Raw genomic sequence first — 18,717 nt, forward strand, 5'->3', positions numbered from 1 at the left:
TCCCTGCTGGCTTTTCGAGAAACGTCTCACTACTCCACGTCTCCCAGGCAAGATCTTCAGTAGCCACAAGGGGCCAAGACAATGAGAAGCCCTCTTTCAGGCTGGCTGAATCAGCGGAGGCTCTTTTATCTTCTTTTTCTGGCGGAGGCCTGGGCAACCACAGGCTCACAGCACCCTCTGCTGTTAAATTACAGAGGACAGTGCCTTGGTGTTGGGACTGAGACCACTAGAGAATTCTGGTCTGGGGCAAGAAGCAAATGACAAGAGCAAAAGAAACTCAAAATTAGTTTTCATGCAAAACTTCAGGATGAGTTAATCTTGCTGCTAACAGGCAGCAAAGACACAGCCAAGGAAAATGGGACAGTGGAAATTTTCCAGCAAGACAGCTTTTCAGTCTTTTCCAAAGTTGAATGGAAATCCCTGACTCAACCCACACCAAGGATCCAAAACAGGCAAAGTACACTTTTTCAAGCACCATTTGTAAAACACATGGAATATTGTCTTCATAGAAATACAGCCCAGAGTAACAGAAAAGGGGAGACAAACAGGCTTAGAATTAAATGTAGGGAATTAGGGGCTTCTCTTCTGGGCCCTCTGGCTTTCAGCATGATAAGGTATGTACCTGCCCTAACAGAGGTAAAATTAGGAGCTACATGGCAACATTGTAACGGAAGGTTTTCACTTCTCTTTATAGCTTGCTTATTTGATCCTTTTTCCTTGCCAAAAGCACCAGACAGCATTAAGATCCTTAAATGCTCCCGTCCTGAAATCACTTATTTAACCATGAGAGAGATGCCAATTTATAAAAGAAAAGATGTTGGTCATATATATATATATGACAGATATATATATATATATAATTTGTGTGCTCTTTTAAAGTATATTACGAATACTTACGTAACTACTTAAATATACTAGCTATGCTACTCAGAGGCCACGCAACGTGGTGGTTAGGCAGATGGGCTCGGGAGCCAGATTGCTGGTTCAAAGTTGTGCCCTGCCATTTACTAGCTGTGTGACCCCGGCAATCTCCTTCTCTCTCTGTGCCTCAGTATCCTCATCTGTAAAATGGGGGTGACAATGGAATCCATCTCATGGGGTTGTTCTGAGAATTAAATGAGTTGATATTTATAAAGTGCTTAGAACAACGCCTGGCAGAACTATATATGTTTCACACCAACCGATAATTAAGCAATACCAAACAATAATAAAATAAAAATTAGGCAGTGGCACTGAAGTCTGCTTTTCACTATTTGGAACTGAAATTAGCAGAGGGTTTTATCAAGTGTAACTTCCTTGTGTTTGTGAGGTGTTTTTCAGACTATGTTTTTGTCACCCTCTTTTTGCTGGGGTATAACACAGGATTTACCTTCTGTTAATGGGGAGGGAGGTGGGCCTCTGGGGACCAGAAGAAATGGCCTAAAATTGGTGGGAGAGGCTCATTTGGGTGAAGAGCAACACAAGCTTCATGTCTGTCTTATTCTTTGCCTCCTTGTAACAGCCAAGTAAAAGGTGCCCAAAATATATGACTCAGTCCATCAGCCTTTTTAAGACCCTGTCACCTTCTGGGGCTGAGGACAATTCGCAGTCCAGAATTTCTATAAAGAAGGGGCTCAGCGATGACCATCTGGTTGGAAGGGAAACCAGCAGTTGTCTTAGAATAAACTAGTTTTTTTTGCCTATTAAGCGCACTGCTGTGTTTGAGATGGCCTCGATACTGGAGCCCAGGAGCGACTAAATTCTACTCAGGCCTCTGTTGTCTCTGCCACAATCCTCCTCTGCTCTCCTCCCCCCATTATTCTCTCATGTCACCCTGTTCTTTTCCTGTTTGACTTAACAGAATGTATAATTTTACATTTATTTGCTTCTCTCTCCCCTTTCTTCTCCAGGACCTCAAATACCATTGAAAACAGTGACCACAGCTGTATTATCCACCAGTGTGGCCCAGTTCTTAGAACAGTGTCTGACACACACTACACTCTCAATAAATACCTGCTGAATACATGAACAAATGAATTCCGTGATGGTTTATTACATACCCAAATCAACAATAACAACAAAAACAAGTTAGGTGACATGGAAGAAAGAGGAACTTTTATTTTCACAGAAGAAAAGGTTGATTCTGAAACACTTGGCTTTGAGGATGTTTGAGGATGAGCAGGGATATTTACAGGAGGCCTCGGCTGCAGATGGCTTCTGCAGGGAGTTCATGGAAGGGCTCAGCAAAAGAGAGAGAAGGCTCTCACTATCAGCGCATCTTCTGCTCTGGACACCAGCCAGTTCACCAAGACCCACTTTTGTTCCTTGACATTGAGAGTCTGGCACTCTGCTAGCTGTAGTCTTCACAGAAGGGACAGACCTTTCTGGAAAAAAGAAGAAAACTTTCCATCACTCTTTCCCAAATAGCCCTGGTTGCCCTCCGTCGAAGGAACTTTAGTCATAGTTTGGATCCAATTCGGGAAAGGAATGGGAGACACAGAAGCTTTCTGCAAGAGTATTTCATTAGGGCATGTTGAGCTGTCTGTTTTCCCAGCAGGGCTCTGCAGTTTATTTAAGTTCTTATTAAGGAAAAGACCTGGCATTCTAGCATAACTTGGCTGGCTCTCTCATTTTCACTCAGGACTAAAGGGAGGGGTGGAGCTACAGGACATTTAGGCACGATGCCTGCCTGAATTCAGGCTGTCTCCTGCTCTGTGTCCAGCTTTCATCTGATGTCTTTTGTCTTTCATACTAAAATCTGATCCAGCACCTACATGTGCACGCATAGTTACAAAGGAGACCCTCACCTTGGTGTGAGCCACGGCATCTGTCTTCAGCAATTTATGGGTACTTAAGTCATAAAACTTTCTTAGCCAAGAGGGAGCCCTTTCTCACTATTTCTATGCTGTAAAAGTGGATTCTAGCAATGTTCCAGAATATGCAATCTATGTGTGTATATGTGTACCTAAAACTCTACCACGTTTTGTGCTAATTAATACCTATTATTCTCTTGGTCCTCATTTACTGTTACTCTAGTAAATGATCAAACTCACTCACTCTGCTTGATTTTCTGGTGAACCTCACAAAAGATAATCTACCCTGTCCCTTGAATACAAACTGTACCTCTCCCCAGGGCATTGGATTAGGGCCTCTTTGACAGGTGTGAATGACATCACCAGTTCAAAATGTGCTGCTTTATTTTCCCTTCCTTTACACAACTAGTTATTGTTTTCACATAATTAGCTCAAATGTTGATGCATTTTCCTAATTGAGTTATTTCAGAAAATTCCTTCTTTCTTAGGACACCGTGTTCACATCCCCACTCGCAGGTCAAGAAATTGAAGGTAAGGGAGAGTCTCAGCAGGGAAACCATACACCCTGGGTTTGCCCGAGACCAACCTGGTTTGTGGTTCTGGAGAGATGTGTGGAGCACCCCTTTCACTCTTAGAAGTCCCCAAGTTTGGATAGTAAATGATATGGTCATTCTAAGCCTATGTGACCAGAACCCACCTGAGTGGTGGCAAGCAAGGGTAGCCCCAGTCCACTGCTTTTTTTTTTTTAAATAAATTTTATTCATTTTTGTCTGCGTTGGGTCTTCATTGCTGGGTGCAGTCTATCTCTAGTTGCGGCGAGCGGGGGCTACTGTTCGTTGCGGTGCGTTGGCTTCTCATTGCGGTGGCTTCTCTTGTTGCAGAGCACGAGCTCTAGGCGCGTCGGCTTCAGTAGTTGTGGTGCACAGGCTTAGTTGCTCCGCGGCATGTGGGATCTTCTTGGACCAGGGATCGAACTCGTGTCCCCTGCATTGGCAGGCGGATCCTTAACCACTGCGTCACCCGGGAAGCCCAGTTCACTGCTATTTTTATTACACCCCGATGAAACAGAAACACAGAGGGAGAGAGGGAGATAACACACACAAGAAAATGAACTCATGGGAATTCCTTGGTGGTCCAGTGGTTAGGGCTCCACGCTTCCACTGCAGGGGGCCTGGGTTTGATCCCTGGTCGGGGAACTAAGATCCCACAAGCCATGTGGCCAAAAAACAAACAAACAACTCCCCCCCCCCCCCCCGGCAAAAAAAAGAATTCCCTTGGGTCTCTGTTCACGGGAATCCTGCCTCAGTCCTTCCTTAAGTAGGAACCCTTCTGTGAAGCAAATAATACTTCCCCGTCTCTCATCAACAATTCCATTTTGTACTGCATAACTTTTACACTACGGTTTTGTTTTAAAACACGATACTCATTTAACTGAGAAAAGCAAGATGCAGAGGAGTGTACATTATGTTTCAAAAGAGGGGAGATTTATACACATCTATGAAAAAAATACTGCCAGAGGATATATAAGAAATTAGTGGTTGTCTCTGGCAAGGAAAATTGGGCGGGGGCAGGGCTGGAGAAAAACTTTTTTAAAATACGTTTTTTAGGGACTTCCCTGGTGGTCCAGTGGTTAAGACTCCCTGCTTCCACTGCAGGGGGCGCAGGTTTGATCCCTGGTCGGGGAACTAAGATCCCGCACGCTGTGTGGTGTGGCCAAAATTTTTTTTAAATATAAAAATAAATAAAAATACATTTTTAAAAAATCTCTTGATGCCTTTCATACCCCCTCCGCAGCCTACTGATGCCACATCAATGCCTAAATTTTGCCTCAGAAACTCAAATTTCTCTTCCTTCTGGCCACCTGCCTGCAGCCCAGCTCTCCCACTCGTCCTCCTCCTGGCTCCAGCTGAAGTCTCAGACTCTGGACTTCTGTCCCTGCCAAGTAGGCTGCCTTGTGGCTTTCAGTCTTACCAGACAAGCTGTTTTAGCTTCTTTTACTTTGGGAGAAAACTAACTGGACACCGTCATTCTCTCCTTAGGGGCTCTTGACACAGGAAGAGAAAATGATTCCCCACCAGAGCTGTATCCACCCTGAACTTCCTAGAGGTATATCACATGCACATGTAAGCACATAACCTCATCCGGAGACCCAGGGTTCAACCATAAGTTTGATTTATAGGACCAGCACAAACATCAAAGCTGACATGCCCTGTGAGGGAAAACACAGAGGCTGTTTGGGAGGATTGGTCTATACTTTGAAATGGAATGGCACATGAAAAAATACTTGTTAAATGTGAAGCTAATCTTTTTAACTACCTTGGATGCTTATTGCCCTATGATACTATTACTAATTATATACCCATTGGCACCTAACTTCCCTGAACCTTCTCATCTATAAAATAAGGTAGTTACACTAAATCAATGGTTTCCAAATGGTGCCCTGTGGCTCCATGGGGGTACCTCAGGGCCCTCCTAAGCTCCTGCAAAACTCCAAGCCTCCACTCCTTTTTCCAACCAGATCAGCACAGCTTTCATCCATTTCCGAATTGGGCTGTTATATGTAAGACTCATGAAGAAAAGCTTCCTTTAAATTGAAGACGAAAGTTTGAAAGCCACTGCACTAGGTAACCACTCAATTCCATCCAGCCAAATTCTATGAAGCCACGCTCCCTGCCTGCCTGTTTCTCTAGCAGGAACGCAGCAGAAATTCCTCACGTGGGAATTTTACCTGAATAAAGTCCTTGTGTGAACAAGGAGACAGACATCTAATTCGAAGCTATTCACCGGTAGCTGCTGGGTTCAAAAGACGCCTCCCTTGGCTTCAATCATAGCTCCAAAATAACCTGGGAAAGCATAGGAGGTGCCTGCACCCACGTCCATCCACAGGGGCACCGCCCAGGGATGCAGCTCACCTGGAGGTGGCAGAAGTGCAGCTGCTCCTGCTGTTACAACCAATCCTCGATTTGCAGGTAAAGAGGAACTGAACATTAGGTAATCAAAAATACCCATTCTAGGTCATCTCCGGGAATCCAGTGTTTTCTTGAGCACTTACAGTTGAATATGTTACTTCCCAACACCACAGAGATCGAGGCACCCCCATTACTGCCACGTCAGCAGTGAGGAAAGTGAAGGTTGAAAAGGCAAGATAACTTTCCTGAGTAAACAACAGAACCAGATTTTTTTAAAGTTGTATTCTTGGGCTTCCCTGGTGGCGCAGTGGTTGAGAATCTGCCTGCCAATGCAGGGGACACGGGTTCAAGCCCTGGTCTGGGAAGATCCCACATGCCACGGAGCAACTGGGCCCGTGAGCCACAGTTACTGAGCCTGCGCGTCTGGAGCCTGTGCTCCGCAACAAGAGAGGCCGCGATGGTGAGAGGCCCGCGCACCGCGATGAAGAGTGGTCCCCACTTGCCGCAACTAGAGAAAGCCCTCGCACAGAGACGAAGACCCAACACAGTCATAAATAAATAAATAAATAAAAGACCGTGAATTTCAAAAAAAAAAAAAAATTAAAGTTGTATTCTTAAATTGTGAAATATAACCTCATGGAATAAATCATAAATGTAGACTACAACGCATAATTATAAAGCAAAGCCCTATGTTTAAGTGTCACCCAAGTCAAGAAACAAAACACTGCCAGCACCCCAGAAACCACCCTCCCACCCCCACCTTGGGTCCCTTCTTCGTCCTGCTTCACTCCCTCCCCAGAAGTATCAATAAATGCTGTCCTGACTTTTAAAATCAACTCCTTGCTTTTTGTTATAGTTCTACCACCTATAGATGCATGAAGCCAGGACTACTCAGGTCTGTGAAACTCCAAAGTCTATGCTCTTAACCTTGAGATAATGCTTCCTCTTGTTCTATCAGCTGCTGAAAGATGACTTTAAATCTTCCACCAACTATGGATTTGCTTCTCCTTTTAGATCTGTCAATGTCTGCTTTATGTATTTTGAGGCTGTTATTAGATAACTATAAATTTAGAACTATTTTATCTTTTTTTTTTTGGCCACGCTGTGCAGCTGGTGGGATCTTACTTCCCCCACCAGGGATTGAACCCAGGCCACAGCAGTGAAAGCACCGAGTCCTAACCACTGGACCACCAGGGAATTCCTTTTTTTTTCTGGGGGCGGGGCCAATAATGAGTCTTAAAGTGTTATAGCCTTAAAGTCTCATTTACCTCATATTAATAATGCCCCCAGCTTTCTCTGGGTTACTCTTGCCTGGTATCTTTTTCCATCCTTTTCCTGCCTCAATAGCAGACTTGGAACATCTTTCTACTATATATTTTTGTGCCCTCTTGACCTATTTACAAAGTCATTGATACCTTTTAATTCTGAAACACAAGACTAGGAAAAGAAATAAGGAAAAAATAAGAGAAAACAAGGAGATGTGAGTCTAAGCCCTAAGCCGAGCCTCTGGCCTGACTCACATCTTAGGCAGCTGCATTTCTACATGAAGAAAGACTGCAGCTGGGTTTAGATAAATTACTACAGTTCATCAACATAACACTCACGGATAGGGTGTGCCTAACAGGAGCTGAATTAGAAAGCTGTTTAAGACTCACAGACATAGAGAACAGACTTGTGGATGCCATAGTAGGGGTGGGGGGTGGGTAGGTAGGGATGGATTGGGAGTTTGGGATGAGCAGATGCAAACTATTATATATAGAATGGATAAACAACAAGGTCCTACTGTACAGCACAGGGAACTATGTTCAATATCTTGTGATAAACCATAATGGAAAAATTATGAAAAAGAATGTATATATATGTATAGCTGAATCACTCTACTGTACAGCAGAAATTAACACAACATTGTATATATCAACTAAACTTCAATAAAATAAATTAAAAAAAATAAAGCTGTTTATTCACAAAGACACTGATCACATAAGCACACTGGAATATACCGTATAAATTCATATCCATCATGTAAATATACATGGTACCACAATCATTTCAAGTCAAACTATTTTATTGTCCAAGAGACTCCTTCTGTGGTCACAGGAGGCCGGCTGTCAACGGACAACCAGGGAGGCACCCGAGCCCTCATTCCTCTGCACTCTGCGTGCTGACGTAGTCCTGGAGAAGCGCCTGCACCTCTGCCCGACGGCTCATCTTGGTGGCCTTGCCCTGAAAGCGGCCTTTCTTCCCCGCTCCCTTGCCTTCCAGCACCTCAGCCACCCTGGGGAGCAGAGAGATAGTCAGGGAGGGGGTCTTTGAGGGAAAAGTCACAGCAAAACCAAAGGAAGCCCTGAGGCTTTCCCCTTGGGCTGGGGGGAGAGAAAAAGTAAATGGCTTCTAGAAATACTTGTACATGTGCACAAAGATATGGGTACCATGTTTATTTAAGAGCGAATAACTGGGGGCTTCCCTGGTGGCACACTGATTAAGAATCCGCCTGCCAATGCAGGGGACACAGGTTCGAGCCCTGGTTCGGGAAGATCCCACATGCCGCGGAGCAACTAAGCCCGTGCGCCACAACTACTGAGCCTGCGCTCTAGAGCCCACAGGCCACAACTACTGAGCCTGCACGCCTAGAGCCCGTGCTCTGCAACAAGAGAAGCCACCGCAATGAGAAGCCTGCGCACCACAACAAAGAGTAGCCCCGGCTCGCCACAACTAGAGAAAGCCCACGCGCAGCAACGTAGACCCAACACAGCTAAAAATAAATTAATTAATGATTATTAAAAAAAAAAAAAGAGTGAATAACTGGAAACAATAGAAGTGTCTAGAAACGGGCTAAATTATGGCAACTTCCAAGGAGCAGGACGAGCGTAATTAGGAGTAAAGAGTTGTAGACACAAAGGCCTGTGGGAACAGCAGGGAAGCAACTGGGGCTGAGCGAGAAAGGTGGGCCTACGGCACTGGCCGGGCCTGTGCTGTCTGAAGAGGCAGCCCCCGCTCACATCCTCGTAGATACTAACCTGCAGGAACGTGAGTCCAGTGTTGCAAGAGTGTGCCTTTTTTTCTTCCTTTTTTGAGAAAAGCTAGAACTCTCTATTTTTAAGTAAAAATCTCCTAATTTTAAAATGTAGCAACTAATTTTGAAAATTTAAAGTAGTACACAGGCCAAACCAGTCTATAGGCCACAGCTGGCCGCCTGTCAGGAACCTCTGCTCTAAATACTTCTGTTTATCAGAGCCAATCAGGACTTCAAAAACCCTAAATACCAGAAAGAATATGGGGCACTCCACCTCCATATCTAATTTAAAATAAGAAAATATAAACAATATAAGAGTAAAAAAGTCCAACACAATTCTAATTTTTCTATAATAACTACATCAATACCTTTTTTGATTCAGTTTCAAAACCCTAATTTTTTTCCCCAAGTTTGTCTGTGCCTCTGCTTTGCTGATGGCTTAAGCAGGTGCTTCATCTGCCTAGTGAGAATCCAGCACCTGTGTTCATGTATCACTTATGAACCTCAATCTCTAAAAGAAAACACACAAAGCATGTGAGATTTGGAGCCGAAAGTCCTGGGCTCGAGTCTCAGTTCTGCCACTTTAACCATGAGATCTCAGGCACACAATGTGCTGTCCCTCATCTGTAAAACTGGGAATGATGGTGGTGATCATTATTTCTGCTCAGGCAACATCACATGGCTGTGATGTGAATGAAAATGAGATGCAGGGGCTTCCCTGGTGGCGCAGTAGTTAAGAATCTGCCTGCCAATGCAGGGGACGGGGGTTCGTGCCCCGGTCCAGGAAGATCTCACATGCCGCCGAGTGGCTAGGCCCGTGAGTCACAACTACTGAGCCTGCGCGTCTGGAGCCTGTGCTCCAAGGTCCGCGAACTGCGATGAAGAGTGGCCCCCGCTCGCCGCAACTGGAGAAAGCCCTCGCACAGAAACAAAGACCCAACACAGCCAAAAATAAATAAATAAATAAATAAATAAATTTTTTTAAAAAAGTGAGATGCAGATGTGGTGGCCCTTTGCATCCGACAAGGGTGCTATTAGTAGGTTAGGCTTACAGGTTCTTCCACCCGTGCAAAGCAGTCCACGGAAGATTACCTGGGCGCCAGGGTCTCCACAGCCTCAGCTGGCCCTGCCAGTAAGAAGAGTCCAGCACCTTTCTCTTCGCCCACAGTTAAGAACAGGAGGGTCTCCTAGGATGGAAGACAAGAAGATGAGCCCTGACACTTAAAAGACGTGCAGTCAATCCCCCCTAAACTGCACTCTCTTCAGTCTCAAGAACAGACTTTTATCATATTGCAATATATAAAGATACCAAATCAACAGTGTACACCTTATACAATATTACATACCAATTATATCTCAATTAAAAGAAAAACAGGTTTTCCCTCCTAAACCACAAGTGATGTTCCTGATGAATGTAAGGCAGCCCCTCCACTCTGGGGCCCACTAGGGACAAGAAACTTTGAGAGTGGCTATAGGAACTTAGGTTGAATATTAAGAAGGGGGCAGAAGGCTGCTGACCATGACCAAGCATAAAATGCCTTTCATGATCTGACTCCCGCCAAACTTTGCAGCCTGGTCACCCCACTCCCCCACCGCCCCTTGCACCCTGTGTCTGCTATCGCTGAAACCTCCGTGTTTCCCTCTGCCTGGCCATCTCGGCTCCCCTGTCTGCCGATGACCGCTAAGCAGTCTTCTAGGCCCCTTCCCTGAAGCCTCCCCCGCCTTTCAGGGAATGCGCTCCTCTGCCTCTAGCACTGACCACCCTAAATTATAAATGTCGGCATACACGGTTGTCTCCCAGACTCAAGAGTGAGCTCCTTGAGAATCAGTACTCTCTACACAGAAATAAGAAGAGAGATACACACACGCTGCTTGGCCCAGAGCAAATATTCCCAAAAGTGTTTCCAGAGTGAATGCAAAAGAGAGACCTGGAAACCACTAAGCTCTGGTCAGGACCGGGACGGGTGGCTGAAGCCAGAAGCAAAGGAAAACTGAAGGGATGGCCTTTGAAGGAACTAGCCAACCCCCGTATTTCTGAAATCAGCCCTCAGCACGTATAAACGTGGGTGGCATGGAGGAGTTCCAGTTCTGATAAAAGGAGCTCTGAAGCTGGTAAATGTCACAGCCCCAGAAACGTCAATACCATTGACCGGGCTTGGCATGTAAAACAGAGCCTGGCTCAGAGTCAGTGCTGAGAAAATAGTGTTGAATGAATTTCTGTTCCCTGTTCTTCATGTGTTCATGCGGAGGGACCTCGGCTAACCTGACGCCCCTCATTAGGTCTCCACCCGGGGCGGGCAGAGAACCTCATGCTCCTCTTACCTCTGACCCAATCTCATTGGCGATGATATTCATGAACTCAGAATCACCCTCCTTCCTAAAACAAAGGGCAAAGACATCAGATCCAAGTTGCAAGGGGAGCTAGGAAACTGCAGGAAGCCCAGCTCCTCCTCGTGAGGCTGGCCACACTGCTGCCTTTTGTGCAAAGTCCCAGAGAAAGAGAGTGCTGAGGGCCAGCCTGGCATCTTGCTAAGCCTCGGCACGTTATAACAAGTTCTGCGTTTGTTTCTGTCTCCCTTAAACAGGATTCACCCGGGTAAGTGGAGACCTGTTAGATGGCAAAGGAGATGAGGGAAGGCTCTAATGAAAGTTATAGTGAAGATGTTTATATCAAACCCAGGAAATCTGCAAGGCAACACACTTCTTCGGGTCTTCTCAGCCTTAAGAACGCCAGGGGCAACCCGCCTCCCACTCTGCACTGTGTACAGGGGAGAGGCTGAGCCCTAAGCCTAGCAGCCCTGGCCTCACCTGTGTAATGTGACCACACCTCCCCAGTCTGGGCTGTTCCTGAGGCTGTGGGCAATGTGCACAGCCAGGTCTCTGAGCAGATTCAGGTTGTTCTGAAAAGGATGCCATAACTCAGTTGACAGGTGGGGAAAGGGTAGCCAGAGAGAGCACCATCTCTCCACCCCTCCCCTCCCCACTCACTGCCCTCTAACATGCTGCACATCCAGTTAGGTGGAGGGGCTGAGTCTGGGGAGCCTATTCCAGGCAGAGCCCACGCCCTCGCCACCCTCTCTGGATAAATCACCTTCTGCAGGAGCTTGCTGGAGTTCTGTAGCTTTTTCACTGCTTCCACGTGATCCTCCGCTCCACACCTGCAAGAGAAAGGTTCGTGGAGGCCTGCCCAGTTTTCCAACTGCTTTTGGTGTCAGGCATAAATCAATGGCACCCTTCTTGATGGGACCCAGGGGCATTCCAAGGAAGCCTCAGGCTGTTGGGGAAGAGGATGTAAAGGAAGAAACCATTCTGTGTGCATCGGATTGACTATCCAAAGCACTTTAGCATTTATGCCTGCATCCTACCCCTAAAGATAAAGTATTCTGTCTGCCGTACAGGTGGGAAGGCTAAGCTCCGGGCTGCCCAGGCGCTGAGAAAAGGAGGCAGTGGAAGGGGGCATACTTCAGCAGAGCTGTCAGTGCTTTCTCAGTGCTGTGACTCTTCTCCATCCACTTCAGCACCCGGTTCCCAGCCAGAAAGGTCACGTTGGTTTTGTTCTTTTTCCCCTTCTCAGAGCCCAGGATTTTAATGACCTACATGAGGCAAGGAAGTAAAACACACACACACACACACATAAACCGCAGCAGGTGTTGGACCCAAGGGCAGGAGAGATCAAGACCTCCCCCCTGGCTCGGAAGCAACACGGAGTGATTTCACTCAGGACCCCTCAGGTGTCCCCCTCTACCACTCCCAGCCCTGCTGTGATCCCCGACCTCCGACACCCTCTCTCCCACCCACTCAAGAGCCCTTCCTCACCTACCTGAAGGTCACTGAGATTGCTCACGTGGGTCCCACAGCACATGTTGGAATCAACGCTCTTGATGGTAACAACTCGAATAGGCCCCGCATGATCATCCGGCAAACCCCGGCCCCTCACCTGGAACGCAAGGGAGGGAGGAGGGCTCTCTGAATTTTGATGAGGAGCCCTTGGAGGGCCACTCTACAGAAGCCACCCTGCTGGCTCTCCCCTCACCTGCTCCACACCGGGATCATCCAGGCTCAGTTCTCGCACATACACAGGCAGCCGATCTCTGATTTTTTCATTGACACTCTGCTCAATGGCAGCTACTTGCTCCGCAGTCACAGAGGGGCTGTCCAGCTCGATGACACTCCGGAGTCGCCCTAACTCCCTGCAAGAAGTAGTAGAGTGGTCACAGGATGCTGATGGGGACAATTAATAATAGAAAGAAGTTTATCGTTTACAAAGCATGTTCATGTGAATGCTGTTATTTAATCCTCACAAAAATGGCACAAAGTAGGGACTGTCATTTCCACTTTACAGGTGAGGGGTGATAAGGAACATGATCAAGGTCATTCAAAGGATTCACCCCCTAGGTCACTGAGCTCCAAAGTCCATGTTCTTTTTTAAGCAAAGGGAGATGTTTCTCAGGGAAAACACAAAGTCATCCACCACCCCATCTTTGAAGGGAACAGGTGAGCACAACGGATTTTTATCCTCCTACCCCTGACTCACTACTAGGAAAGGAGCCAGCAGTCAGGGACCCATGCCTGACAGTTAGGCTTATGCCTCTTGCTCACCATGATGTTGTCTTCAGCCCAAACAGATGATCAGCAACCGCAGTGATGAGATGTTGCCCTGAGCAGAAAGAGGAGGAGATGGGAGAAGTGAGAAGTGATCATGAGTGACACGATCCCAATGTCAATGTCATCACAGAAATTCTCCTGCTGAAGACTTGCCTGGCACTGGGTAATACTCTTGAGAGATACCTTATTGAAAATCCTCAGGAGAATTCTGCAAGAGGTTTTATGATGCCATTTCTTGAATGAGGAAACCGAGGTCTAGAGAAATCAAATAACTTGCCAAGGCAACAGTAGCTCGTCAGAGGCAGGATTTGAACTCGAGTTCTAATTGTGCCAGATTCATTCACTCAACAAAACTTTATCAAGTGCCTACCACGTGCAAGGCACGGGGCTTGGCACTAGAGATATAGTGCTATCCCTGATCGATGACAGCGAGGAGGAGGAGGAGGAGGAGAAGGAATCAACTGTGAAGGCAAAGGGAACAAGACAGCCAAAGGCCTTGAAGGAGGAAAGAAGCAGGATGTGTTCAAGGAATGGAGAGAAGGCCAGCGTGGCCAGGATGCAGAGAGCGGGAGGCAGGAGCACCGGGTGAGGCTGGAGCGGCAGATGAGCGCCAGCCCAGGCAGGCCTTGTGCCCCATGGCGAGACGTTTGGCTTCATCATGAGCTACAGGTAGCCTTTGAAAAGCTTTCAAGCAGGGGAGTGGCCTGATCAGACTTTCATTTTTAAAAAATATTCTGGCTGCTCTGTGGAGAATGGGTTGCAAAGAGACAAGAATGAACATGGGGAGACTAGCCGGGATGCTATTACAGAAGGCTGGGGAGAGACAATGAGAGCTGACTGTGTTGACAGTGGAAGCAGATAGAGAAGTATTTAGAAAATAAACCGACATGACTCAGATTGACTGGCTACCCCTAAAGAAGTGTCTGAACTGACTTCCAGGATTTGAGCAACTGGGTGGATGCCGATGCCATGCACTGAACATACTGAAGGCGAAGAGGAGACCAGATCTGGGGGAGGGGGTGGCTTTTTAATTCCATTCTGGACATTTTGAGTTTAAGAAGGCTATGAGACATATACAGATATAGATATCAAGTGGGAAGTTAGTAATACTTAAATCCAGCAGTTATTCTAATACTTTTACTTTAACTGCTCATTTTGCTTTTATAACATTTATCACATCTTGCCTGAACTGGAGCTGATTCTGAATATGTCTGTCTCTTCCAAAAGGTTAACTCCTAGAGGACCCAAAGCACGTCTCAAACATCTGTGACATTCCCACACGCAGCAACTGCCCCATCCCACCCCACCTACCTGAATGCTGCTGCATGTGGTCAAACCTCCGTTCCCAGTCCACCCGGACCTGTACCTCAGTCCCAGGGGTCAGAGGTGTCTGGGTGAAATGATCAGCCTGGGCGCCCCGGCGGGTCACTCTCAGCACAGAGATGTCATTGATTGTACCACGGTCATCAGGCTGGGGAAAGAAGTAAAAATAATCGGTGGTAGCAGGCAGGGCTCACCCTAACTCCTGGATACAAAGACCCTCTAGCAAAAGTTTGGGAGAAACACACCCAGAATTTGAGATTCCCTAAGGGAGAAGCAATGCCAAGTGAGGTGGTCCACTTTGTTCATGAGGGGACTCTCTCTATCCTCTTCACTTGGAACACCTTTTGTTCTTCAGAACAAAATAACAAACTGAATACAAAAATTGTAACTACAGCATAAAATAGATAACTAATGAGAACCTACTGTATAGCACATGGAACTCGAAAACAAATAAATAAATAAAATTTGAAAAAAAAATGTAACTACAGCAACGAAAATTTTAGTAAAACCCAAAGAAACTTAATTCTCACTCTCATTGCCTTGGATTAGATTTTTATCTTTCAATAGTCTCCAAACTGACCTGAATTTTTCTCCCTTCTTCCACTCTAGCTTCTACACTGCTACTAGAATTAAATTCAAAAATATTCATTAAAAATATCAAATATTACAAAATATCAACTACTTACAAAACACTGTGCCTACGCAAGAATACAATGTAAATAAGACATGGTCCCTCATGGAACTGAAAAGTCTGGAGAAGAACAGAGACATGCTAACAGGCAACTGCAATATGATCTACAACATGCCATAGTTCAAAAAAGTACATTGTTTTAGAGGAGCTCAAAGAAAAGGAACCTAACAGTCTTGGGGAATCAGGGAAGACTTCCTGGAAGAGGTGATATATAAAATGAGACCTGCTATGGATACCTGAGGGCACAGGTTTTCCTTCAGCAGATCAGAAAAGCTCCATGCTGGGAAATATTGGAAGTTTCTCACAATCAAGTTTACTGAATATGTTCTCTCACATCATTTCTTTGCCTAAGTACTTCCATGGCTCACCACAGCTTCCTGAATGAAGTCCACACACCTTAACACATCCTTCAAGGCCCTCTGAACTGGCCCCCACTTACCTTTCCAAAGCCATCTCCAGCCTGTCATCAACACACACCAGAGGCTCCAACTATATGGGACTATTTTGCAGTTAACTAGACTTGTCAGATTCTTACAGGCTTCCCTGCCTTTGTGCTATTCTTTCGGCTGGGAAAGCCTCTCCCACAATGCCCACCTTTGGTGTTATTATTCTCCTTTCCCATGTTCTCATTGGACCTTGCCCCTACCCCATCACAGCACTGATAAATCTGCCCTCTGTTGTGCTCCTTCAGGGGGAACTTTTTCAGTCCATGCCAAACACCCTAATCGAATTCCTACCTCAGGTCCTTTGCACTTATTCTCCCTCCCCGGAATACTCCCCACCCCCCACCAGCACCACTAGATAATGGCAATGGCTTACCCCCTCACCTCACTTAGTTCTCGACTGAAATAACTTGCCCCCTACCTAGGAGGCCATCCCATCACTCTCTTTCCCTCGACCTTTAATTTTCTTCATAGCATTTATCATACCGGCATACTACTTATCTATTCACCATTTTGTCTATTTTCTCCAATAAATATTCTACGCATGCAGAGACACTTTCTTGTTCAGCTTTTATCCTTAGAGCTTGAATTAGTACCTAGCATTTGTTACGGACAGATAACTATTTGTTGATAAATACCTGCTGAATGAACAAATGAACTGAATTGAACTAACTTCCATCTGTATTCATTACAGCTGGGACTGAGGACCAGGAGAGCATTTCCGACCTGCTCAGAAAGAATTAGGGGCTTCCTGGGAAGGGGGAGGAGGAAAGGGGAAGGGACGGGCCTGGTACCTGTCCCCCGCCCTCGGGGAAAAGCAGCGTGTCTTCCAGCACCACGTGGAAACCGCTCAGCACTTCCTTCTTGCCGTTGCTTCCTTCGGTCTGCAGCTCCGCGGGACTGCAGGAGACCACGGTGGTGGTGAACTGGGTAGAGAGGGATGCGAGAGTAAGCCCCGACCCCAACCCTCAGCGCACCGGGACTGAATCCAGCTCGGTGCCCCCTCCACGCGGCGCCCTCTTCCCCGCACCGCCACACCCGCTCGGAGCATCAGGTTTCCCGCCCGCCGGCCGCACCTCCCTGGCGTAGCTGTCCCGCTGACACCGGAACGCCATCGCTGCTCTCCCAGGACGCTGTTAACCTTGCACACTGAAACGCCTGGCGCCGGACGGAGAGCGAAACGGGACAATCTTCATTCCGGGCGCGTCTCTGCGCAGAAGCAAAAGGGCAAAGAACGGGGTGTGGTTTGGACAAATTTATTGAAAACGCGAAGTGCAGGCGCTCAGGGTTGTTGAGGGACTATTTTAAGACTTTGAAGAAAACCAGAAGACAAGACAGAACAAAACTGCGGCCTGAACTTGTCATAGCACTTTGTTTGGCCCCGTTGGACCCCAGGGATGTACGTAATTCGGCCCCGCGGAAGCCCGCCTGATCGAAGCGGGGATGGTACTGGCTTGGATAGACAGCAACGCCGCCCAATGGAAATGTAATGCAAGCCACATATGTTAATTTTTCTTTAAAGCTCTTTTTTTTTTTTTTAATTAATTATTTATTTGGTTGCACTCGGTCTTAGTTGCGGCAGGCGGCCTCCTTAGCTGTGGCATGCGAACTCTTAGTTGCAGCAGGCGTGTGGGATCTAGTTCCCTGACAAGGGATCGAACCCGGCCCCCTGCATTGGGAGCACTAGGATCTTATCCACTGCGCCACCAGGGAAGTCCCTTAATAATGTTTTTATTTAAATCACCATATCCAAAATATTATTTCATCATGTAATGTGTATTTTAAAATAAGTGAGTATTTTTCCCCCCGTACAAGATTTTCGAAACCTGGTATGTATTTTACACTTACAGCACATCTCAGTTCGGACTAGCAACATTTCAAGTACTCAATAATCACGTGTGACCATTGCTACGGGATTGGACAGTGCAAATAAAGAGGTTAACAGAAGTTAACAGAAGTTTAACTGCAATCGGTGCCTTAAAACGTTAAATGGATTAAAAGTTAAGATTAACTTTCTGCTCTTTTAAATCAAGTAATAAAAAGCTTGAAGTTCCCAGATGTTTCAGAATTTAGGGTTTTTCTGATTTTAGGCAGTAATGCAGACCATACCCATGTGTTACGTAATGTGTTCCATTTGGAACTCTGGAGCAACTCCATGTGATCAAACGTATTAATATTTATGCTGAGAAATAAATACGCTAAATGGAATAAACAAAGACTATAAATAGCCTCACATCATTTTAGGTCATGTTTTGCTGCCGGATGAGTTTTGGTGTTAATTTTTTTTTTTTAAGTCAGTTTTTAGAAATTTTCAGTTTTCAGAATTGTGGGCAAGGGGACATATGCTATACAAGTTCAAGTCCCAGCTTTGCCACTTATTGTGACCTGTTTGAGCACCTATTACGAGAAGACTATTATTTTACAAGGTTGATATGAAGTTCAAAATTTTTAATGAGATGATATTAAAATACTTAGTAAATTGTAAAGCATGATACAAATACAGATTTTCATTGTTATTTTTTAAGTTTAAGAACTAATGTCAATATCAAAATGGGCAAAAGACATGGACAGAGCACATTAAAGGAAATATTAATCACTAATAAACAATGAGCAATCTCATAATTTAAAGCAAATTAAACCAGGGAATTCCCTGGCGGTCCAGTGGTTAGGATTCTGTACTTTCACTGCTGAGGGCCCAGGTTCAATCCCTGGTCGGGGAACTAAGATCCCTCAAGTCCCTCGTCGTGGCCAGAAAGAAAAAAATGAAGCAAATTAAACCAAGTATAATTTTATCTTGGCAAATATCTAAAAGGTTTTGGAGAATGGAGCACTCTTGGTGGAAGTGAAAATTGGTATGATCTCATCTAAAAGCAACTTGGCAACAGCTTTCAAAATGTTTATCGGCTCTTTGACCTAGCAAGTCTACTTCTAGAAATTTACC

General features: G+C 45.8%; 1 protein-coding gene across 1 annotated transcript; it reads right to left on the reverse strand.

The window, feature by feature from the left end:
* Positions 1 to 7,748: 7,748 nt before the first annotated feature.
* Positions 7,749 to 17,077, reverse strand: AARSD1 (alanyl-tRNA synthetase domain containing 1). The gene is made up of 12 exons (XM_059907290.1): positions 16,853 to 17,077; positions 16,571 to 16,702; positions 14,631 to 14,790; positions 13,314 to 13,371; positions 12,748 to 12,904; positions 12,535 to 12,651; positions 12,177 to 12,307; positions 11,806 to 11,872; positions 11,523 to 11,614; positions 11,037 to 11,091; positions 9,807 to 9,901; positions 7,749 to 7,976 (listed from the first exon to the last, which is right to left on the reverse strand). The coding sequence occupies exons 1-12, from the start codon at positions 16,889 to 16,891 to the stop codon at positions 7,841 to 7,843; spliced, it is 1,239 nt and encodes a 412-aa protein (XP_059763273.1). The 5' UTR covers positions 16,892 to 17,077; the 3' UTR covers positions 7,749 to 7,840.
* Between the last annotated feature and the right edge of the window lie 1,640 nt (positions 17,078 to 18,717).

This window comes from Balaenoptera ricei, chromosome 20 (genome assembly GCF_028023285.1).
Source record: "Balaenoptera ricei isolate mBalRic1 chromosome 20, mBalRic1.hap2, whole genome shotgun sequence".
NCBI lineage: Eukaryota > Metazoa > Chordata > Mammalia > Artiodactyla > Balaenopteridae > Balaenoptera > Balaenoptera ricei.